The 26,543-nt window shown below is 34.1% G+C and overlaps 1 protein-coding gene across 2 annotated transcripts; it reads left to right on the forward strand.

The window, feature by feature from the left end:
- Positions 1-15,043: 15,043 nt before the first annotated feature.
- On the forward strand, positions 15,044-24,789 carry LOC125659198 (14-3-3 protein epsilon-like). Of its 2 annotated transcripts, none has more exons than XM_048890800.2 (5): positions 15,044-15,370; positions 18,231-18,430; positions 20,294-20,400; positions 21,865-22,208; positions 23,315-24,789. In XM_048890800.2, exons 1-5 carry the CDS (start codon positions 15,307-15,309, stop codon positions 23,368-23,370), a joined length of 771 nt encoding a protein of 256 aa, XP_048746757.1. In that variant the 5' UTR covers positions 15,044-15,306; the 3' UTR covers positions 23,371-24,789. The 2 variants fall into 2 exon arrangements, with proteins under 2 accessions (XP_048746757.1, XP_048746760.1); XM_048890803.2 differs by having other exon boundaries at positions 15,156-15,370; positions 21,865-22,202.
- Positions 24,790-26,543: the final 1,754 nt, after the last annotated feature.

Consider the following 26,543-nt stretch of genomic DNA (forward strand, 5'->3'; position numbering starts at 1 on the left):
TGAACTAGTATATTTGCATCTTGACCTACTGTGTCACTCAGGTGACCAATAGCTTTCCTTGCCTGTCTGTTTTGTCTCTTTGACTGATGGGCATTTTTGATGTTTTCTAAGAGGCTGTGAAGACATTTAGCTAATTTTCATTAAATTTTCTGTGAAGCATCTTAAATTGACATCTTCACTAGCCAAGGGTGATGATATACAGTACGTGTTTCTCTTTCACAAGAATCACAATCTATTATCCTTAGCTAGCGAAGATGCTTTTTGGGGTAAGGAAACAGAAATTGAGAATGTCGTGGTTCTTGCCCTTTTGGGGCCTTACAGGTAGGGCCAGAATCTCTTAAAAATAATACAATCTTTTAAATTCTTTGTCCTGGTCAGAATTTGGCACAAGATTTAGGTGCATAGTTATAGGGAACATGAAAGTATGTACTAACATTGGGAAATTCATGCCTTAGGTGTCTAGTTCATGCCCCAGGGTCTGTAGTTTATGCCTAAATGCAGGGTTCTATGGATCATACAGTGAAAATACATTAAAAGCGGGAAGTACTGCAACTGCAGACCTCATTTTCCAATGGTTTATATAGATTTAATAATTGATTTTCCTAAAAGATTTAGGAGAGAGTTCCATACTTCAGCATCATTGTACCTTAAAGATTTCGGACCATATGATTTAGTTCTTGCCTTTGGTAAAACTAATGTTCTTTTGTATCTAATTTCAATTGTTTGATTAAAACAGAATTTCACAAATGTATAGGACAATTTTATGTAGTATTTTGAGACATATATTTGCCATCTTTATGATCTTTCTCAAACAAATCTTTCTCAAACAACTATATTTTGGAATGTGCCCATATTTGTCTTGTAAATTTCATTCATCTACTCATAATTAAGTACCTATTTAGCAATAGTGTTAAACAGCCAGAGCATTTCTTTATGGAGTTTAAGATGGGTGCAAGTGGGTGGATAAGAAAGATAAAAACATTGATGCCACTGGATTGCAACATTTTGGTAACATCTGGCTTTCTGTGGCACACCCCCCCCCCCCCTAACATTGGCATCAAAGTCTTTGACCGGGTGACCTTTGACCAACTTTTAGAAAATTCAAATACATGCCATATTTTTTTAAACCGTAAGACACTGCTTTCATATTTAGCATGTGTATTTCTTGTGAGACCCTTCCAATGGTACCTAATTTGAAATCTTGTGACTTTGTAATTGACCTTTGACCTACTTTGAAAATTATTCACAAGATGGAACAAAAACTAGATGTCCCCCGAATCTTCGATTCCGGGGGCATAATAAAATCGCTCTCAAGAGTTAGAATTCGCCAATTAGTTTTTTAAGTATGTATGCTTGCCATAGGTTGTAAATGAAACACCCGAGTATTTAATTATTTGAAATATTAGAATGTGAAAATGAGAACACAGTCAAAATTGTCAAATTTGACCATTTTTAGCTGCAGAACTGTAGCTCTCCAAAAAAAAATTATGTTGACAGTCCGGTCTGTCAACATAACCCAATGTTTATTAAAGGAGTTATGGCTCTTGGACTTGGTTTTTTCTATTCAAAATACTGTCTTCGCAACTCCTCCTAAACCCTTTGGGGAATTTTAATGAAACTTGGTACAAAGAAAGATCACAATGTGGAGATGTGCTTATTAAAAGGAAAATGCTGCACCACTATTTTTGAAGGAGTTAAGGCCTTGGGCTTGAACTTATTTTATGCATGTACATGTACCTTGTCTTCGCAACTCCTCTTAAACTTTTTGGGTGATTTCAATGAAACTTACTACAAAGGAAGATCACAATGTGTAGATGTACATATTACAAGGGGAATGCTGTCCCACTATTTTTGAAGGAGTTACAACCCTTGGACTTAGATTTGTTTAATGCAAAATACATTGTTATTGCAAACCCGACGAAATCATTTTATGGATAATCCTTTCTTACATAATATATGCGGGCGTATCATGTACCGGTTTAGTGGTGCCCTATTTTCAGAAATGTTTAGTGGGTAATACAGCTGTATATTCTATTTTATTACCGATTTTTTTCTTTTCGGAAATGTTTCGTTAAACAATAAAATTGTCAATTATCAGCTTATCATAAGAAAAAATATGATAGAAAATATGTTCATAGTATGTAATTTAATGAATAGGCATTTTCCTCCATGTTCACCCATCTTCTTTTAGTTTATTGGGTGTATCTTGGATTTCCTGGAATTCCCTACTAAGTTCAGATCGCCTTATTTGGGTAGAAATCGGCTAGTTCTCTGCTTGTAATTTTTCACTCCTGTAATAATTAAAATCACTGCAATTTTGCAGCATTCTCATTCGCTGAATACGCAATCTTCTTGTACATTGCTAGTAAATTATCTGGTATGCTGCACAGTGTCAATATTTCCCATTGGCTCTCACGATGCATCGAGTAAAATGCTTTCTCGGAGTATGGAAAAAGGGAGGTATTAGTCTTCCACTCTGCACTTTATTCAAAGTTATTTCTAAATGTTTGTTCAGTTACAAGTATATCTCTGCATTTCATGAATCCTTCTTATTCTTCTATTCCCGTGGGGATCCGGGTTAGAATAGGTCCTCAGTACCCCTTGCTTGTCGTAAGAGGCTACTAAATGGGGCGGTCCTTCGGGTGAGACCGCAAAAACCGAGGTCCCGTGTCACAGCAGGTGTGGCACGACAAAGATCCCTCCCTGCTCAAAGGCCGTAAGCGCCGAGCACAGGCCTAAATTTTGCAGCTCCTTTCCGGCAATGGTGACGTCTCCATATGAGCGAAACATTCTCGAGAAGGACGTTAAACAATATAAAATCAATCAATCCTATCAAAATTCTTTCTACTCCTAATTTCTATATTCTTTCAATCAATTTCAGGACTCTATTTGGAAACTGTTATCATGAATTGTAGTATCCTCTTTCTCCGTACTTTTATATCCCAGTATTCTCAAACAGTATCTATCCCAGACATGGAAGCAACAACAAAAATGAATTCTCACTATATCCCCGTCTCGTGATGATTTCCCTGTCCCCAGACAGTCTCGGATATCATTTCCATGTTTTGTTTGTGTGTTGTTTTATCTTTTTTCATGTTTTGTTTATTTGTTGTTTTATCTTTTTTCATGTTTTGTTTGTGTGTTGTTTTATCTTTTTTCAGGTTTTGTTTATATGTTGTTTTATCTTTTTTCAGGTTTTGTTTCTTTGGTTGTTGTTTCAGTTTTTCGGGTTTTCTTTGTTTGCCGATTGTTTCACCTTTTCATGTTTTGTTTCTTTGGTTGTTGTTTCAGTTTTTCGGGTTTTCTTTGATTGCTGATTGTTTCACCTTTTCAGGTTATGGTTGGTTGTTGTTTCACTTTTTTCATGCTTTGTTGTTTTTCCCGTTCCAGTTCAGTAACAGATATTTGTAAGTTCGTTCAGTAGTAAACCCATATTTACCCCATACTAAGTGTTTGATAGCGTTGCACCCTTTAACTTACTTATAGTTTGATTTTAATACCGCGACAGGGAACATCAGCATTCAACTCCGACAGTCTATACAAAAGCGGGAGAAACATAAGATTAATGCATGAAAGGTGAAGATAACAAACAGTGATCAATATCATAACTCATAATATATGAGTTATGCATATAATTGTTTCTCTGTCAGATTTACAATTGGTTTCATTACCTCAGGATCACTAGAAAAGCCAATTAGATAATTAAGGCGTTTTCAATTATGACAAAATTACAAATTTTCATGAATGTATTCAGCCAAATACAATTTTCATATATAGTTTGATGTAAGCTAGTTCAGTATATTTGCAATGTTGAAATATAAAAGATTGACTGTAGGTTGTATTTACTTGTAAGTGTAAGTCTGCAAATTTGGAGTGTATACTAGTATGCAATGTTTTCGATTTGCTTCACCAGAAACAACTACCAGAACAAAATGAAACACATCACTACTAAAATATTAATCCCATCCACCCGGATATAGCAGTCTGGTTAATGTAGTTCCGTGATTAGCCAAACCTACGACACATACAACACAATCTGATTAAGGTGACTCCTTGATTAGCCAAACGTACAATACATACACCATAATTAAGATAAATGGCATGTCAACTGACTTTTTCACATGTAATGTTGGGGTAAGACAGGGCGAAAATTTATCCCCATTTCTGTTTGCTTTGTATATTAACGATCTTGAATATTTTTTACAAGAGAAAGGCATTATTGGCCTACAAAGTGTTACTAATTCAATTGAAGAAGAACTTATGTTGTACTTGAAACTTTTAATTCTGCTATATGCAGATGATACAGTTATAATGGCTGAATATGCTGATGATTTACAATGTGCGTTGAATGAATTTTTTATATACTGTACTCAGTGGAAATTGAATGTTAATGTCGATAAAACAAAAATTTTGATATTCTCAAAGGGTCCATTGATGAAAAGGCAATTTTACTATAATGGGGGTGTTATAGAGAATGTAAAAGAATTCAAATATCTCGGTATTATATTTTCTAGATCAGGGTCTTTTTGTAGAGCTAAGAAACATTTATGTGAACAAGCCCAGAAAGCTATGTATGGAATTATAAGGAAAATTAGATTGTTTGATTTACCAATTAGTTGTCAATTTGACCTGTTTGACAAAGTAGTTTTACCAGTTTTAATTTATGGATGTGAAATATGGGGGTATGAAAATTTACAAGTTGTAGAGCACATTCACTTAAAATTTCTGAAACACATTTTTCAGCTGAAAAGCTCTACGCCCTCATTTATGGTATATGGCGAAACAGGTCGTTTCCCAATCTATATTAATGTGTATAGCAGAATGATTTCATACTGGGCTACATTATTGCAAGATTGTGACTTTAAAATTGTTAATGTACTTTATAAATTTTTGCATACACAATATCTTAACGGTACTGTTAAGAACCCCTGGTTTGAATGTATTCATCGAATTTTAAACATGTGTGGTCTTTCAAATATATGGAATCAACAAAAGAACATAAATGGAAAATGGATAACAAATACTGTCAAACAAAGACTTAAGGATCAATTCATTCAATCATGGTCGAGCGATATGTTCAATTCATCTAAAGGTAAAATATACAGAACTTTTAAAATTGACTTTGGACCAGAAAAATATTTAGAAAAATTGTCAAAAAAATCAGAACTATTTTTCTTAAATTTCGCACCACAAATCACCGCCTCCCTATAGAGACTGGTAGATGGATTGGTATTCCATATAATGAAAGATTTTGTGTTTTGTGTAACGAATCGAAAATTGCAGACGAATTCCATTATATATTAGAATGCAATGCTTTGTCAAATATTAGAAAAGAATACCTACACAGTAGGTATTACACAAGACCTAATGTTATTAAATTTCATGAAATTATGTCAACCAGTAAGGTTAAAACACTTAAAAAACTCTGTATGTTTATCTCAAAAATCTATGAGTTAGTCTGTCCTCCTTAATATATTTTGTAAATACTTTTTCAATACATGTATATTGTATATTTGTACATATTCTGACCTTATTCTTACTCAAATGTATGTTTACTTAATGCACCTCATGTACCATGTATAATGTGGTTTGAGTGAATAAAATGAACTTGAACTTGATCAAGGTTGTTCGGTGATGGGCCAAACCTATAATACAATATGATTAAGGTGGTTCCGTGATTAGCCAAACCTACAATACATACAACACAATCTGATTAAGGTGGTTCCGTGATTAGCCAAACCTGCAACACAATATGATTAAGGTGGTTCCGTGATGGGCCAAACGTACAATACATACAACAAAATCTGACTAAGGTGGTTCCGTGATGGGCCAAACCTACACTACATACAACACAATCTGGTTAAGGTAGTTCCGTGATGGGCCAAACCAACAAAATATACAACACGATCTGGTTAAGGTTAATCGATCCTCGTGTGATGTCATAGGTTTTTGCAAAATCTTTATCAAATTAAACTTTGCGCATGGTAGAAATATATCTTTCAGAGGAATTTTATTCACTGCATAAAATAAAAAATTTGGTAAACTATTGATAATGAAAAAGTGTATATTTTCTAGAGATAATGAATTCTTTATAATTAAAAAAATGTTGTCAAGGGCAATAACTCCTATGCTGGTATTTCTTCTACTGCATGTCTATTATGCCTGATTTCCCTAATATTCACAATTAATTTATACATATTTATGAATTAACAGGGTTTTTTTAACTGTTGACATTTAAAATTTGTCATTTCAACAAGTTTTTATCTATTCTAATTACTAGTATTCTGTACAACGAAAATGTGTGATTTTCTGATGTCAACATATGCTTCCGTTTTTTTTTAATGTCTGACATCTTTAAAAATGTGGCAAGATACACATTTTCTTTGTTTATTGATTAAATTTAACTATAATGAATGGAAAGTAATACAGTTTTTGCACTTTTAACCATTATTTTTGATAAGTCACATGAGGATCGATCGACCAATCTGGTTAAATAAGAATTTACGTGGTCAGTGTTGTTGAATTGCCAATTGTTATCATGAATGCTTCAACAACAGACTGACAGTCATTCAAATTTTTACATAGATACTCCAAAAACAAGGGAAACGACGTACGAAAAGAATTCAGCGGCTTGCAAACAGGCAGACGATGGGGATGAAGTTGTGGGAAGGTCTGGTGTTTTCACGAGGGTTAAAATGAAAAGCTGAAAGGTCACTTCAAAAAGAGGGCGAGCAACATTCCATTTTGCAAGTTCAAATGACTAGTAAACATGTATTCGACACACATGACGTTTATACATGCATCAGGAAAGTGTGAATTTTGTAGATAAAGTTTGGAATTAAATTTAGAAAGTGTGTCATTGTGGCACCAACACGCATCTGTAATCAGGCACGTCGCATCGTTTCTTCAAAGTGTGTTTGTGTGGGTGGGGTGGGGTGGTGGAGCCGGAGAAGTCTAAAGCATAAAAAACTAAAGAAAAAAAAGGAAAAAAAAGATGATCTTTTGTCCAAACTTCAAAATCTAAAATCAGGGGGGGGGGGGGGGGGGGGGGGGGGGGGACGGCGCCATTCTTCCTTGGCTACATTTATCAATTCAAGTTTACATTCTTACCATTCAGTATTACTACAAAACGTTAGAGGGACCACTCACCTTTCTTTGCATGTGAAAATTACTCGCTTTGCATGTGAAAACAAAAATGAATGTTGTCAAATAAAGGAGATAGCCTCTCCCCCCTCCCCCTCATGCGTCTATGGTTGTTCATGATGCCTGTATTCATGCAATAAACTCATTCAGACTTGCTACAGGTGCTGCAACTGACCATTATTTTCAGGACAAATCATGTTTTCAGTATGCTAATTCGGAGTAATTCCTACTAAGTATATAGATATATTCTACAGAGATAAAACTTGCCATCTTCCATTCAGTAAGTTGTGAATTACCCGTGATTTTCAGATGAGTGACATTTCTTGGGCCTAATACAAGTCCACAAAATTCATATAGGTACTTAAGGATAGCCCCTTTCGGTTATTCGGTTATTCTCACCAGCAGTAATAGTCGGTTTATTTCTGACTATCTAAAAAATATGTTCATTTTTGAAAATACATGGGTGGGGGGTGGGGGTAGGGGTGGGGATGAACTGCGGCGCTTCTCGCCAGCATTCTATTCATGAAAGCACTAGCGCACTACATGACGTATGCTGGTGTAAAGCGGCATAGCTTCACACCTCATGTGTTCTTAAATCTGAAATTTATTTCTTGTATCTACAGTTTACTTTCATTTCTGTCGGAATACCGTATAGTGGGTTTTTTCTGTGGTTGAAAATTTTTCGCGAATGGAAAATTAAATCCGCAAAAATTACAATAGCAAAATATATCTACATGCTAATAGATACATGTACATATAGGTATAATTCAAGCGCAGGAATTGGAAACGCATCTCTAGTTTGCTTTGCTACCATTTACGAATAAAATCACAAAAATTTCAATATGACCATTTGTAATATTGTATTTGCACCCAGCCGTTAATTAAAACATTACAATGTGACATGTCGTATTGATGATTAATGAAGACAAACCAGTAATTGTCAAATTGAGTGAATATTTATAGTTTATTATTCATATTTTGGTATAATACTGATATTGTCCATTTACTCATGTATACACTTGATTTTCATATATCTGTAGTTAATGTTGTAAACTTTCTTTTTTAAAATTTCCTTCTTTATAAGCTGTCTTGCTGTTATGCCCTCTGGGTCCAAAATTGGAATGAACTTATCTATCGGATATGCTGAGTGGGCGGATCATTGAATTTTTAAAATTAGATCACTAACTAGGCCAACAGACAAGGCACAAACATACGAAGTATGCAGAGAAATGAAATAAATGTCATATTAATCGGTGGATGTACATGAACAAGTATATTACACAGAGCTAGATAATATAGAAGCGTAAACTGGAAATGCAGGGAGATATATATATATATATATATATATATATATATAATTCCAATGTTATTTATTACAAGTGTTTTGATTGGACAAAAATAAAGCTGAACAAGAGTTTATACATCAATAAATCCGAAAACGCGATGTATTCATACACGCCTGAAAACAAATAACATAGTACGGGGAAACTATTCAAATTTTTGCAATTGTTAATGAAGTGAATGAATTGGAATTATAAGAATCAAACATTCTTTTTGAAGAATTTATCGATGTGTAAACTCCGGTCATTTTACTCACAAACTTAACATTAAAGTGCTTCGCACTTTTATTCAGTTTGTGAGTAAAATGTCCGGAGTTTACACATCGATAAATTCTTCAAAAAGAATGTTTAATCCTATATATATATATATATATATATATATATATATATATATATATATATATATATATTATGAAATGAAAAACTTTCCAAAAATGTTAAAAATATGTATTAAACTTTGCATTTGTGAATAACCACAGACAAAATTATCTTTTCAATTCAAGTTTCTGAATCGTGGTATATTTGCTGTGGGTTTTTTTTTAAAGTTATATCAACAGAAAACACATTACATGACCCATATTAGATACCCAGATATCCAATATCACTGTGTAGTATAGAATGGTTGTAACTCGACGTCACTAACCCTGAAAAGGTTCAAGTAAGTGATGCAACAACTGGTTATAGGATCCATCAGTTGTATCATCAATGAAAAATGCATATCAAGTTACAGTAATAGTAACAGTGAAAATGAGTTATACCTAAGTAAATCTAGGCTTTCAATCTTATACCCCCACACAAATATTTCGTACCTGATACCCTCATATGTACACGTGGTCTTATAGGGAAAGGGAAGCGACCTCTCATGATCAATAAATTCAAAATGAATGTTGACCTAAACATTTCCAAATCACTATTTCTCTTTAGGCAAACACACAATAACTATAATTTATACTAAGCAAACGCATAATCAATATGATTCATAAACAAACGCACAATCAATACAATTCATAATTAACAAACCTATAATCAATACAATTCATACTAAACAAACATATAATCAATGTAATGCATACTAAACAAACCTATAATCAATACAATTCATACTAAACAAACGCACAATCAATACAATTCATACTAAACAAACATATAATCAATGTAATTCATACTAAACAAACGCACAATAAATATAATTCATACTAAACAAACGCATAATCAACATAATTCATACTAAACAAACATATAATCAATGTAATTCATATCAAACAAACGCACAATCAATACAATTCATACTAAACAAACCTATAATCAACATAATTCATACTAAACAAACATATAATCAATACAATTCATACTAAACAAACGCACAATCAATATAATTCATACTAAACAAACGCACAATCAATATAATTCATACTAAACAAACGCACAATCAATATAATTCAAACTAAACAAACGCACAATCAATATAATTCATACTAAACAAACGCACAATCAATACAATTCATACTAAACAAACGCACAATCAATATAATTCATACTAAACAAACGCACAATCAATATAATTCATACTAAACAAACGCACAATCAATACAATTCATACTAAACAAACGCACAATCAATATAATTCATACTAAACAAACGCACAATCAATATAATTCATACTAAACAAACGCACAATCAATACAATTCATACTAAACAAACGCACAATCAATATAATTCATACTAAACAAACGCACAATCAATATACAGTGTATTTCATACTAAACAAACGCACAATCAATATAATTCATACTAAACAAACGCACAATCAATATAATTCGTACTAAACAAATGCATAATCAATATACAGTGTAATTCATACTAAACAAACGCACAATCAATATAATTCATACTAAACAAACGCACAATCAATGTAATTCATACTAAACAAACGCACAATCAATATAATTCAATTCATAGTACACGGAGACAGAAACTGTTCATGTGACAAGCAAGAAATTCAGAAATTGACAATAATTTGTCTTTGTTTGCAAAATGTATTCATACATAATTAAGGAATGCTCTTTTCTGAGAAACTTTTTAGACAAGTCGAATCAAACATAAATGACAAAATGAACTTTTTAAAAAAAAAAAACACCTCTTTTTCCCCCCAGCGTTTTCTTTCGATTTAAAAAGTTGAATATAGTATAGAATTTAAGAATAGTCCTCGTTATCATACGAACTTGTAAATGTAAGAACTTCTTTTCATTCTTACTGCATACGTATTGCATTTAATTAAAACAGAATACAGAGAACACATTTTTCAGATTATGCAGTCGAGCAGATCTTTCCATATTGTAAGAGAAAAATACGTGTTTAATTTGCGTTGAACAGAATTAGTGTTCAAAGATTTATTTTATTTTGTACATTCAATCATAATACATGTAGATATTTACCCGTCAATTGTGTGTGAACAATTCTAATTAATGATTGCTTGAGGACATCGAGGGTGTTCATTGTGTACAGAAGAGAGCCGCGTGTTAACCTGACTAGAATGGATGTTTTTGTTACATGTCTGTGCATCATACACTAAACCTTCTTAATTTGTAATTTAAAAAGTCCAGAATGAAACTTACAAATCATTGATATGATAAAAGAGGACCACGCAAGAAATTTACGCTGTCTGGGAGAGCGAGGGGGTAGGGAAGCGAGGGGGAAGGGTCACAGGTGCTTGGGTTCAGGACCCCCCCCCCCCTTTCCGAATAACCTACATGAGTTGGTTTAATTATTTTGTTGTTGAAAATCTCTCTAATGCATGTCAACAAAAATACCCTCACTGGTTATTATAACAGAGCTTACACTCTTACATGTATTCAGGTCTACTACAAACCAGAACATTAGTAAAACCAATATATATGGATCATGCTCACCGAACTGCTTGACTCGCACATGATCAATAAATGTTAAAACATTGAAACGAGAGGGGATTTTTTCATATAAAGCTAGGTATATCTTTTGAGTGACCTTGACCGTTACAAATGACCTTGAGTGACCTTTTTCCGAAAGTCATTCGCACAATGATTAACTGTTGAAATATTGTTTGAAATGGTTTTTTTTTTCATATGTAAGGTATATGGTCTGAGTGACCTTGACCTTTACTAAATGATCTTGAGCGCACCTTTGTCTAGAAGTCATTGCCTATTACTAATATGTGTGATATATAATCCATACCTGTTCAAAAACTGCTAAAATAGGAACTTTAATATGTTCTGAGTGTTCTTATATGACTTTGAGAGACCTTGGTCCAACATTCATTGTCTCAACGGATATTTTTTTTTAATAACGGTCAATTTCTGATGAAAGGTTTAAGAAATATGAGCTCGGACGGGCGGACAGACATCACAGCGACTATATGCTCCCCCGAAAATTTTCGGGGAGCATAAAAATGGGAAGGGGGACAATCATAAAATATAACGTACTTTCCATGTGAATAGCTAGTTAACGCTGCATGTAATAATAAGGAAAATGAATGCTGTCAAAAAAGTAGCCCCCACCCCCGCTCTCTCTCTACCCGGGTGTAGTTAAAAACACGGAACGGAAAACGGAATGGAACGGAAAATTTTATATGCATGTAATAGTATTTATATATATGAAGAAGTCAGCATTTTGTAAAATCAAAAGGTTTATGAACAAGGGAAGCAGAAATTACAAAATAGAACGGGAAGCCATGCTCAGAATCCACTGTTTCATATTCTTCATACAAACACAAACCTATGAAAGGTGAAGATAACGAACATTAATCAATCTCATAACTCCTATATAGCAATACAAAATAGAGAGTTGGGTAAACACGGACCCCTGGATATACCAGAGGTGCCTAAAAGGAGTAAGCATCCTCTGTCTACCGGTCACACCCGCTGTGAGCTCTATATCATCTTAATCATGTAAACGGAGTTATCCGTAGTCAAAATCAGTGTGCCAAGAACGGCCTAACAATCGGTATGAAACACGTCAGACAGTATTTGACCCAATGATAGGTTGTACTGGCAAACTAGATCGTTATAACGACCATAGAATTTGCGAAATGCTGACTTTGAACGAGACTGTTGAAACTCTTGTAACATCAAATGAATTTAATTTCAAAATCATTATAAATTAATTTTCTGACACACACTCTCTCTCCCACCGATTGTGACAGTGTGTTGTAAAAAAACCTGAAATATAGCAAATATACCGAGAAAGACTTGAATCATGATTTAACCTTTCAAATTTTATCCCTTTTTGGCTGTCATCATAAGAAAGGAATTTAGAACCAAACCAATGAATAAGAGGTTTTCACACACACAACCACCTTTTAAGAATATCAGATAATTTTCTCAACAACTTTCCCCAAACATAGCCTTTTTAAATCGACCTTGTGATTAATCGAACATTTTATTTTTATGATAATTCAACATGAATTTGAGTTTAGTTCTACTCCTGGAATGATATACAATTACATACGTATCACGTCAAATTTTAAAGCGAACGAGTCCGTTGTGTATAGGTTTGCCTCATTTGGGATCGATTTATGTAAAGTAAAAGTTCGTACATGTACTGGTATCCTGTGGATATATGTTGAACCGGAAGAGATACAGCCGGGGGTTGAAATCAGAATCAATGTATATACTAAGATAAAGTTTATGACTCGAGCAAGAGGAATTATAACAGATTTATTTCATATATGTGAAAAAGCTAATTAAAAGGTTAACAGAGAATGTATGTTTGAATTAAAAGGTCATCTCATTATTAAACCTAATAATAACATGCATGCAATGCAGTACTTAGATTAGAAATCAACTGTTAGAAGTTTTTGCCTATTTACACGTGAAAATGTAATATATTGGAGCGCTGCGGTCACTCAGTCGGTAAAGCACAAGTTAAAGAATTATCGTTGTTTTATACAATGTACATACCACACTCCCTATATTATGTACCATAACGTCCAAGATTAAATTAAACGCGCGTTAAAGACGTTTTGGAGAGAGAGAGAGAGAGAGAGAGAGAGAGAGAGAGAGAGAGAGAGAGAGAGAGAGAGAGAGAGAGAGAGAGAGAGAGAGCATTGGCGGATATAAGGGGGCGCAGCCCGTGTGCCCCCCTAAAATGTTTAAATTTTAGGTAAATCGTGGTATCTTGTTTAGAAAAATGTACTAAATGATAAAATCATTAATTTTTCCCACTCCTGGTGAAATGAATGACAAAATCTTTTGATTTCTTGAATTACTTTATTGGAAGCATAGTTCAAGCCATATAAGATATGTAAAATCCAGTTTCGCCCCTGGGCCCCCACCAGGGCTTCACCCTGGACCCACTGGGAGCCTCAAGACGGCCCCCATGCAGACCCCTTGCCTCATAAAGTGGCGCCCCCGTAAGCACAATTCCTGGATCCGCCCCTGGAGAGACTGAGAGAGAGAGAGAGAGAGAGAGAGAGAGAGAGAGAGAGAGAGAGAGAGAGAGGGTCAAGGCCATGTGTTATGTCCATTTTCACCCTCTGTTCGAAATTACAAGATTTTTGTAAAATGCGTCATATGAAAACTTTTATACAAAATAATTTAAGATAAAATTGTTTTGAAAATACTACTTGTAAACAAATTCTTAAAATTTTGATTTTAATCAAAATAAAGCAGATTTGCCCCATATTTTATTTTATGTTAGCTATATGTATAATTCTTATTCTTAAATTTCCGTTCCGTTCCGCGTTTTAGCAACACCCAATCTACCTGCCCCCTTTTCCGTTTTGAATTGCCTATATATCAAATCTTTTGATTTGGTAGTGATAGCTCTATACTACATGCTCTTTCAATAAATTATATTTTTCGATGAAGGCGCTGTCAACCATTCAATTTACTTTTATACCCCCCAAAAAACCAAGGTGCGGGTATTACTGCCTAGCATCTAGATATATTACTACACAGGGGCGGATCCAGGAATTGTGGTTACGGGGGCGCCACTTTATGAGGCAGTGGGTTCAGGGGGAGAAGCCCCCGGAATTTACAGATTTTATGGGGCTTGAAATATTTCTCCTATTAAGTCATTTGTACTATTTTCTATCATTTTAATAAGGTGAAATTAATGAAACGACCCAAATTTTAAGGGGGTTTTGGAAAAAATTAAGTTCTCCCAATAAAGTAATTCAAGAAATCAAAAGGATTTTGTCATTTATTTCTTCGGGAGTGGAAGAAATTATTGCTTCTTTTATTGTTTAGTACATTTTCCGAAACAAGATGCCGCGATTTACCTTAAATTTGAAAATTTGCCCCCCCCCCCCCTTCTCTAAATCCGCCACTGCTACATTACTCGATAATAGTTCTAAATAACGAAAAGGGGCCTCTCAGTTTTATTATCATGGGCATGGAGTTGGTGTATTCGAGCCTCTAAGGTTGAGATATTATCAAAAATTGAAGATCCGCCACCATGAACTGTTCAATCGCTACCGAACTATTATAATCTAGTTACATTTCATTAAAAAGGGCGTGGGAAACCGTATTTCGACGAGGAAAAAAGATTCACACGAATCCACAGGTCATTATTATTTCATATTCCCCATATTCTCCAATAAAGAACCTTGATTGCTTCAAATCTCTGCAGACTCGCTTGGTTTTAGTAAGTTCTGGAATAAAAGTAGTGCATTTACATGAATATACAACTTCATGAATGAACATGTCTGCGGTCTGGCGCATGAATATATTGACCTCCGTAATTTTACGTACTACTTTCTTTGGCGCTTTCGGCCATCTTGGAAATATTTTGCGAATAACTCGGTGAAAATCCGTGCCAATCGAAGGTTATTAACAATCATCCAGAATGGCTGACCGGGAAGATAACGTCTATAGAGCCAAGTTAGCTGAACAGGCTGAAAGATATGATGGTAAATTTTGTTAAACATTGTGTATTTCTTTCCTTCCCCTCCCAGATCCCACGTTAATATTGGAATGCGAGTATAGTGACATTTGCATACCGTAATGTGTATAGTAAATGCATTCGTTGTTAGATCTATGTTGTAGTGATGTGGTACGTTCAAACATCAGAGAATTGTGTAGATATTGCTTGGATTTCGTGAATGATTTATGTAATATCTTAAATCGTTAAGAGTTGTGCAGGTGTTATGCGGAACTGTGTCCATGGATATTGAATGTTGGTCGCCATCTTGAATGAGTCAGTTCCATAAAAGGATGGTCTCTATCGTTCAAATACAACTGCATTTGCAAAGATGTATATTTTAAAAAGTGTACATATTCGAAATTGTTCTCTCTCCTTCACGTAAAATGAAATTTTGACACTTGTTCTTGCTGTAAACACAAGCAATCATGATTCATAATCACGAGCTATTTGGATGATTAACAGGAAGTCTTTTGCAGGGTTATCCTGAATATTCTAGATTCCTTAAAAAAATTCTTTGATTTAGCATATGTATAACGTGTACCCTAAACATTTTAGTTTTCACGATCAGCAGAAGCAAAACGGGACATGTCAGAATCTTCAATGCAGACCCTGTAGGATTGTAATAAACCTGAGTTGTATATTTTGCAAAACAAGTCTTTTTGCAAGGGAGTGGAATTTTTCTTTATATAAAGCCAAAATCTTGGTGATAAGGTTTGAGAATGCAAGGTTCAGTCTTACCATTGCAATTAAATATTCTGGACATTATGTACCTGCCACTAGGTTGCTGTGTTTCACTCTTAGTTTTACTGATATTTTTCTGGACTTTTTTAAATTTATCATTTTGGGAGTGAATTATGAGCAACATGCTCGCTTCTCTTCTCGATGATATAGCTTTTGATCCTTTTCATAGGCAGTGGTTGCATGTGACCAAGAGAGTATGGTCTTAAATGTCCGCTTCACACCAATATATCTGAAAACCAGAGTAAAGGTCCCTGTTGAAAATAATTTAGCTTTCATAGGTTATCCTTGTATTTATCATTTAGACTAAACATAGATTTTGTTTACCGAGAGAATCTTCAGATTTGATTATTTATTTTACCCCATTTGAGAATTTTCTGCAAGATACATGTCTTAAGCTTAGTATATGTAAAATGTCACCGATTTTCACGCATGCATGGAGCTGATGGACATAACAGTAAGAGTTCTTAATTGTGCCAATGCCAACAAAAGATGCTGGACCTCTTTAAAGTCTATATTCAAAAGACTTGTAAAATTATCATTTCTAATGGTAGGCCTTTATGAAGGAACAGTTACTATCTTAAGACAATGTTATTTGTGGTCCTGGGAACAGGAATCAAACCTGAGCAAAGTTTGTGCCCTATTTTTTTTTTTTTTTTATTTAGCTTGCCACCAGTACATTAAAGTGTAAGAAATCTGCGCTGTTTTTATGGAATTCAAGTATTCTTGTACAATATGTCGAAAATCAAATGCTATTATTCTCAGTCATTCAGGCTTTTAATTCAATAATGAAACAACTTTCAAGTGATTTGTTTGTGCATAGAAGTGCAAAATGTTGACAGCCACCTGATTTCACTTTAGAAGTTTCACAAAATTCGAAATACTGGTTAGTTCTGAAGGAGTGTTTTTCTATCATGTTTTACCTTTACAATTGGGTCATGATTTTTTAGCTATTGTAGAAGAGAGATTTTGTTGTATGACCCCAACATTATGATAAATAAAAGAACTAACAAACTCTAGAAACACTATTTCATGAAAATTTGTCGCTTAAATAAAGACATATGAAAATGTAGAAAATATCTAATGTCAAGTGTTCGAAAGAAAGATTCATAGTAGTAACAAATGTATTGAGAAATTGTGTTACACATTAAATTAACAATGGAGGTTTATGATTAATTAAAATGGTATCCCAATTTGAAAAAAAAAAATCACTGATTTTTCGTAATTGTAAAGGCTTAGACTTCTAGTGAAAAAAAGGAGAAAAGCCACTGACCATGACAGATCAAACATCTTGGAGCTGTGTTTTGACCAGTCCTCATTGAAGGACCTTGTCTTTCAGTCATGCCTATTTTGATGATGCAGCATGAATTTTATTGGCCAAAATGATGTGGAAAATAATTGTCTGGTAAATTACTGTTATGCAAGGCCAGATTTGTTTAAGACTGTCAGCCCTAGGTTTTTTTAATCATGTTGATTACCAAAATTACAATTGGTCCATGAGAAATGGCAAATTTTTTGTTTTGTTTTGACGGGCACAGTAATGCATGCAATACATTTCGAGCTCTGCAAGGCTACTCTGTATTAATGATAATTGTGTTGGGAGTTCCTTTTTAGGAATATATATATCCTGTAGATGTATTACATTTTACATGGATGATATTTAAGAGATGTTCAGTTTTTGCTTGTTTAACATAGATTTAATACAATACACTGTCAAATTTAATATGCCAAGTGCTTACAGTAGTTTAATTGACACGCTCTTAGTCCTCTAAACATGCTGATCCACCTTGAGGGCCGAGTGGTTAGAGCATTGCGTTCAAAATCACACGGCCTCATCCCTTGTTTGATATATTTGGAAACAATTGTGAATTGAAATCTCAACACGACCAGTATCTGAGTAGTGCCTACCAACAAATTTCACCAGTGTTTTGTGGCCTCAGGCTATTGTTTTTGGTGCACTGTGATGTTCAGTTTATGATTAGTAGTATTGCAATCTACATAATGGCGGAATACTGAAGATACGAACATGAAAAATATGAACAGATAATATTCCCAGGATTTTGGAATTCAGACAAAATAATAATATGAAATTGTTTTTTATTTTAAAGAAATGGTTGACGCCATGAAGAAGGTGGCCATATCAGGTATGGAGCTTTCTGTAGAAGAGAGGAACCTCCTGTCTGTAGCATTTAAGAATGTCATCGGGGCGAGGCGAGCATCTTGGAGAATTATGACAAGCATTGAACAAAAGACCGAGTCAAAGGATGACTCGAATAAACAGAGCCAGGTCAAGAACTACAGAAGTCAGGTACTTGTTGGAGAGTCGTGTACATGAAATTTAAAAGGATTTAAAGTTCTAAACAATGTTTTAAAACAATCTTGAATGTACCAAGTCATCAGGTATACAATCTGTTGTGTAGAGGACAGTATTTTACTTTACCATATGAACTTTTGTTAGTCAAGGCTCAAGTGAGCTTTTCTGATGAAGTTATCTGTTGCCATTGCTAACTGTTTACATTTTCAATTTCTTCTCCAGAACCACTTTGCCCATTTTAACTAAACTTGACACAGACTATCCATAGCTTAAGGGAGAACATTTTTGTTGTGTAAATGAAGGACCATGTTCCTTTCCAAGGTCAAATGACCAGGATATGGGTAGTTGTTTATAACTTCTCAAGAACCAATATAATTGTGGTTTAAAGTTAATAAAGAAATTAGGTCAGCAAAGAGTACTCCAAATAATTGAAAACCATGGGTTGTGTTGTCGGGTTCCGGTTCCATTTTTCCGTATTTCGGTTTGGGTCTGGTTGTAACATGGTTGTCAGGTTAAATAAATCTCAGACTCTGGTAGCGAGTAGCATACGATTCTGGTATGAATCTAGTTATAAAACTCTGGTAGCGAGTGAATTTCAAGTAAATAAGACAAGACAGTATCAGTTTTGATCAAATATTACAATTTCAGTAGCATAGAAGTTATTTATAATGAAAACAATGTGCTATTTTAAGACAAGATGGGGAATTCTGTAGCCCAAAACGGAAATGGCTAAAACGAAAGTGAAAATGAAACTAAAGACGATTTATAAACAAGTCACGATGGATTGGCACATCTTCTTGGGATTGGGGGTAATTTATATGGGGATAGATTACCGACAGCTAAAACACGTCTGTCATCTTCGTCCAAATAATGGCGGTCTTTGTAGATTGGAGTACAGTAAAGGCTAAAGAATTCCATCTCGGCTTATTACATTATAGTAATTGTATACATAAAATATACACAAATCAACAGAGCAATTCCTGAAACAGGACAATATGAATTATTGAAGCTCTAGAAGATGTCTTCCTTTCTATATGGCTCATGAATATTAAATATATCTACAAAGTGAATGGTCACGTGTGTATATACAAATATGGAAAGATGGAACCAAATAAACATGACTTTTGTGAATGAATTATGAATAGATGAAATGGATCTCAAATCATTCACATGTAATTATCGAGTGGCGCAAGTATTAAACACCACACAACTAGTCATGATATATCATACATATATAAAGTCCAACCCCCACCCACGCTATTTGCCTTTACTTACCCAAATTCGGTTTTTATGATAGAATCGTTATAAGAAGTTTGTTTAAACAAAATAGCATCAAAATCCAAAATGTGGCTGTATTTCAATCATTATGGACAAAACATCAACATCGTCAATGACAAAACATTGAAGGCATGGAATTAAGGGAATAGGAACTTGCTAGTATTTTAAATGTTCATAATAAAGTAAAACCTGCTACTGCAGGGTTGTATGCATACCCTTGGGAGAAAAAATATGTCAGTCCAAAAGAAACTCGGGGTCACATTTCCTCGAAAACAGAAGCATCTCTTTTGTTTTTTACTAGAATGTTACAATTAAACATTTTGTTACAATTAATTTACCTTGCTTGCATCCCTATTATACATCATCGGATACTAATGTCTGTATTTCATGGCTCTGGAGTGGGAGTTGGTCCACAATTGGGTCTTGTGATGTGAGCAGGGCAACAAATGAGCATTGTGGCCCATGGGCCTCTTGATGAAAAATACCTTATCAAAGACGGGCATAAATATTTGTATTTGTATGTATATTAACCTCTGAAAGTTTCTGTTTTGGTAATATGATCTTCCTGTTTTGATTTAGATTGAAAATGAATTGAAAGATATCTGCAAAGATGTTTTGGATATCCTCGATAATAATCTAATATCATCTGCAACCACTGGGGAATCAAAAGTATTCTACTTTAAAATGTGAGTTGTTTTTTTTGTATAGAACTGGTTTGCATGTTAAGGGGATTGGCAAGTCAACTTGATTTACGATATCATTTCCTGAAGTCCATACAGATTATCAACTATGTAACATTTAGTTATGTATATTTTTCTGATGAAGGCACTGAAGTAAAACATTCTTTTCATTCAGAGTTGCTCTTCTTGACAAACACCTGTTACTACTTCATTGACCATGTTATTCATGATTGACATTTTGAAATGGATTCTTCACAAATCTGATCAGCAAGGGAAAATTCATTTGATCACTATTGATTTGTAAAGCAATAGCCTAAAGGAGCAGTGAATAACAGTCACAGGAAATCTGAACAATTATTATAAGCGAAAAAGCCCTGTGGTCTTAACTTTCTTTTTCATCCAGGATATCTTGCCTTGCCAATACCCTCAAGTAATATGTATAACACAGTTTGTTATGTAATTTGTGATCTTGTAACAGAACTTTGAAAAATTGACAGTGCTTACTAATTCTCTTCATACATGGATCTTTTGACTGAATATTAGGGAATTGTATACCCCCATCATAATTCATTATGTATTGAACTATTGTGTCACGATTCAATATTTTTAATACCATACATTTTATAGAAGAACAAATAATAATGTTGAAGAAAAGATTTAATTCAGAAGATTCACAGTTACAATATTTCCAAACTGCCAAACAACAAGATACTAGTAAGCTCTGGAGTGTAAACTGTTCATTATTGTTTGCGATAGACTTGGGGCTGACATTACAACAGTCTGAACGTCTTTGGTCACTACTTTTGTCCCTCATCATTAACAAGTCCAGGTAAAACCCACCGGTGTATTTAATCGGACCTGCTTAAAAAAACCCACATATTGAACCATAAATTAGACAATAAATTGAGCATTGTATTGAAGGTTTATATTGAACAGTATCAATATTTTGGTGACTCATTTCAGTCCTTCAGTATACTATGATTTCAATACATACGTGGATGAAAGTATATAGATGCTAGCATTTCAGATAACTTTTTGATCTGAAATCAGAAAGAATGTTTGATATCAATTAAAATTTTACTGCCTACTTCACATCTTCTGGACATGAACACTCTCCCACAAAGGCTGTCAATAGATGTATGATATCTATCATTTAACAATTTTGTGTTTAAGTTTAATTGAAAATAAATAAGTTGTGGACTTTTTGACCTGTAATTTTATGTATTTTTACATTTTAAATATTTTTTTGTTGTAACAAAATGAAGGTGATATTTTTGATGTATTTCTTCCCATTGTTGAAAAAAAATCTATTCCTCTCCTTTTCTCATTTTACCACTGACGGACAGATTTCCACTCTCGTTTCTCTGGTTTCCTTAGGATTACTTCACATCCCATCTACCTATTATCCGCATCCCATCCATACAACACGTCCATAATTTTACAATGTTTTTTTTTCCAAAAATTTTTTAGGAAAGGAGATTACCACCGATATCTTGCTGAATTCGCAACTGGCCAAGACAGGAAAGAAGCTGCAGAAGCTAGTTTAGTTGCTTACAAGGCTGCCAGTGATATAGCAATGGCAGATCTCCCACCCACGCACCCAATTCGACTAGGATTAGCTCTGAACTTTTCTGTGTTCTATTATGAGATCCTAAACTCGCCGGACAGAGCTTGTAGATTGGCCAAGGCTGCTTTCGATGATGCCATTGCTGAACTGGATAGCTTAAGTGAAGAGAGCTATAAAGATTCTACATTGATAATGCAGTTATTAAGAGATAATTTAACTCTATGGACCTCCGATATGCAAGGTGAAGGTAAGACCCACATCATCACCATTATCTTGACCTAGATCACTGACATCGATCATCATACCCACCTTGAACGAAGTTTAGTGTTTTATAATGGAATTGCGTTCGTCTGTACGTTTATAGACATAATTTGTCCATAGTGTATATATTAATGAACTTGGGTACCTTTATTTTGATGGAGATTTTTTAACATTCAAGGAAGTTGTAGATAATATACAATTATGGACTGTTTAGCAGGGAGACATCACAAATTATCAGGTCTGAGTAGGGTTATCACCCGAGGGTGATAACCCTATTCAGACCTGATAATTTGTGATGTCTCCCTGCTAAACAGTCCATAATAGTTTTATTATCCTGAAGAATCTGAACGTTTAAAAAACTATCACACATTTATTGACTTCTACCATGTATCTTTTTTTTTTTTATTTATTTAAAACGTCAACAGATTCGTAAAAACTTTCTCTGCTGAAAATTCTGATAACTTTTCGATAGTTTTCGAGGGGTGAAATCAATGTTACTCTCAACTACATACATTATTTTGTTTTACATTCAATGTCATACATTTATTAGATATATATATGTTAACGAAAGCAAAACATTGAGGTTTGAGACTGTTAAACGAGAGAAAGCTTTCAATTGTGATGTCACAGTAGAATGACGCAAAAACATAATGTGAAACGTAAACATTTCGTAACATATTTCAAGACAAAAACGTAAACATCAAGTGAAATGCAAAATTGCATTAGAATGGAAATATATTTCTACTCAATTGTTATTTGTGACCGTTAATGTTGACGCTGAAGTTTATGATTTACGATCCTGCATATTTTCAATTATTTTTTGATAGAGCTTTCTCGCTTGTGCCATTAGAAATTATCTTCTAGAGGGAGACAATACAGTTGTCACCCTGCGCGTAAGGGAGACATCACGAATTGTCTCCCTCCACGTGATCAGCCCTCGACCAATGAAATTGACTGTATTATTCTAAAGGATAATAATCTCTATTGTCTTAAAAAAAATTTGAAAGCAACTGTATTGTCTTTAGTTTCAACAAATGATAGTAGTTTTTTTGTTTATAATAAATACAATGGTTTTATTTTTTGTCCAAACAGATAGTGAACAAAGAAGTGGTGAGCAATTGCAAGATGTAGAGCAGGAGGAGTCATAATTGGATGTAGTAGTAGCAGTGTTTACAATACAGAACATAGTCTACATGGCCATTGGACACATTTATGTGCTGAGCTGTGAGGACATTGAATCATTCATCACTGATCATGTTCCATTCATGTATTGGACAGACGTCAATTAAAGGAGAAAAAAAAAAACACTTGCATGTTGTTAGGGAATTTACAATATTGTGATATATGATCAGTTACTTCTCGACTTTCTTTCTCTCTATAACCCTGAACTTTGATCCAGAAGTCGAAAGGCTTAACCATCATATCCTTTTTGCTTTAGGAGAAAATTTCTCGGCCACTAACACCTATAGTACGGTCTACACTGTGTTTACTTGATTTGACTGTTACTCAATGTCTGTTCATTTTTATGTAATCTGAGAGGAGCATGATTATTATGTAATGTAACTGTTGATGAAAAATCTTTTGTTGTTTTTTTAATATTTTTTTTTTTGTGTTTGCATGGTAGAAGATGCAAAGATTGGTTTATATTGGTACACAGTAGGGAATTGCAAATCTTATATAATTATACTTAATAAAGGTTTATCAAAAAATTTGAGTGTAATCAAAGATCAGATTTCACACATTACCCGTTATTTAAGAAGTCTTGACATGCACAACATGAATAAATGAGAAGTGTTTCAAAGATGGGCAATCATGATGAAAACCAATATTGTAACAAAAATTTATATCTATGTGATTGGTTGTAACTGAGAAGCATTCAAATGTTCCAGACTTAAACCCTTTATTAAACATTTGAGGAACAGTGGGTAGGCTTGGGGATATTGGAAATTGAAATCTGTCGCTTGGACTTATATTTATTATTATTAAATGTTGCTAACTTTTGATGATCCTTATTAATATTGTTATAGTTTAGAACACTAGTGCACATATATTTTTTTTTTTGTATGAAGAGCTGATTGTAGTAATATTTTATTATTTAAGAATGGAATTGACTTTGTCAGTATTAGTTGTGTTTCATTGTGTAAAAGGCATATTGGATCCCGAAGAATGTGCTTAATTTCTATATTTCTATTGTGAATTTTATACAATTCCAAATTGGTGGTTATTGACTTTGGCAATATAGGATGTTGGGACAGCTGGGAATTCCAAGAAGGGCCTTCCCACGATTGAAGACATTGTCATTGACTATGACATCACCAATTCTGGAACAATAAATCCATCATCTTTAGTATATGAATCTGTGCTCTAGTATATTGTCGATTTCGGCCTTTGCTGTTTTAAAATGTCTTGTCTGGTGTTGTGACATTAAAATCTCACAAGTTTGAAGAAGTCTTAATCACAATAAAAGTGGATAGATTGAAACCTAGTTTATTCTAGATGTTGCCCTACATATAATATACCATTGTAAAGTGTCTTGCTTTTAACAGTAAAACAAGCTGATACAATGAGATGGTTTCGGGCTTTTATTATCAAGCATGTTTGAGCAAGATGAGAAGTTTGCTGTGTAAACAAGAAAGTTTTGAGATCACTTCCACAATTTTTTCATTTTCCATGTATTCAGTTCTTGACCAGATGATCGCTATCGCCCGTCGTGTAAAGCTGAGGTCAAATGTTCCAGAAATTAAGCACAATTGTCATTTTGATTACAAGACATTTCTCCGAGAATTTTTTTCTGGAGTTGTATCCCATTGTTGGCCATGCTTTGGGTCAATATGACTAGTATAATAAGCTTCTATTAAAGATCAGTGATGAATTGCACATGTAAATTCCGGTGGTTGATGTGGGAAATCCAGGTGATGGATATTTATTCACAAAAAGATTGACTAACTGAAGCTTGTGTTATTTATAATAACAGAAGTCTACAAGTTTTAGGTCATTAAAAAAGATAGGTCATCTTTATAGTTTTTAGCTCACTTGAGCTGAAAGCTCCAGTGAGGTTTTCTGATCACCCATTGTCCGTCTGTCTACTCTTCACATTTTCCGACTTATTTTCTGGATCCACTGGGCCAATTTCAATCAATCTTCGCAAAAAGCATCCTTGGGTGCAAGGCTTTCAAGTTAGTTCCAATGAAGGGCCATGTCCCTTTCAAAGGGGAGATAACTGCAAATCTGAAGAACCACTGGGCTAGAAGAGCTGAAGTTTGCATGAAAACTTCCTTGCATAGTGCAGATTCAAGTTTATTTAAACCATGACCCGTGGGGATATAGGTTGGGACCACAATAGGGGATCAAAGTTTTACATGTAAATTATAAGGAAACTTCTCGAGGACCACGGGGCCAGGAAAGTACAAATTTACATGAAAACTTCCTGACATAGTGCAGATTTACAGTTGTTTAAATTCATGGCCCCCGTGGGTATAATGGGGCAACAATTGGGAATCGAAGGAGCAAGAACTTCCGAAAGTTTTCGTCATCCAACATCGATTACACTTTAGTGGAAAAAAACAAGTGGCTGTTATTAAAACCACGTATTACATTTTGATAAACATTTTATAGTTTTATTGTATCCTTTCATTTGTGAATAAAAGGTAGAAAGGTAAAAGGCGTTATTTATACTCGTATGTTACTTGTTAATCGATTTGTTTCGACATAATTTTTAGTTTTAGAGGGATAGGAGGATCTTGTTGAAAACTTGATTTAGTACTTTTTGTCAGACATTGTTCTCACCCCTAATCTCGTTTTGAACGAGTTGCGTGCAGTAGCTGGTTGAATTGCTCTTCATCGACCTCATTTTCCACAGAATTCCAATTTGTAGTGGAAGTACGTCTAGGTTCAGTAAATTCTTTACATAATTAGCAGGGTGTCGAGCCATTTTTGGTCTAAAAAATAGAAGACTACGAATTTTTTTTGCAGTTTATAGGGCAAATATAGGGATTTTTACAGCAGATTTATAGGAATTAATAGGGTTTTAATTAAATTCTTTAAGTTCATTGTTTCTGCATAAAAATCTAGCAAGCATAGAATCGAATAGGAGAAGAAATAATTAAAGACAAAATCCTTTTAGATGTGGACTGTTTTCCATTCAGTAGACAGTTCTTGTACAATCATCATAGCTATTCTTTTCACAACAATCTAATTTAAAAATATCAAATCTAGCATCAGCTCCTGGGTTTTGGGGTTTTCTTTTTTTATCATTTTTGAAAAATAGGACTCATTTTTTTTAATTCTTTTTTTTATATAGGGCTTTATACGGATATTAATA

The sequence above is a fragment of the Ostrea edulis genome, chromosome 1 (assembly GCF_947568905.1).
Source record: "Ostrea edulis chromosome 1, xbOstEdul1.1, whole genome shotgun sequence".
NCBI lineage: Eukaryota > Metazoa > Mollusca > Bivalvia > Ostreida > Ostreidae > Ostrea > Ostrea edulis.

What these genes read in the sequence shown, in the direction of transcription:
- LOC125659198 (XM_048890800.2), top strand. Translation starts at nt 15,307, where the DNA reads ATGGCTGACCGGGAAGATAACGTCTATAGAGCCAAGTTAGCTGAACAG. An exon ending in ACAGGCTGAAAGATATGATG is followed by an intron (nt 15,371 to 18,230) that starts GTAAATTTTGTT and finishes TTTATTTTAAAG; the next exon opens with AAATGGTTGACGCCATGAAG. An exon ending in CTCCGATATGCAAGGTGAAG is followed by an intron (nt 22,209 to 23,314) that starts GTAAGACCCACA and finishes TTGTCCAAACAG; the next exon opens with ATAGTGAACAAAGAAGTGGT.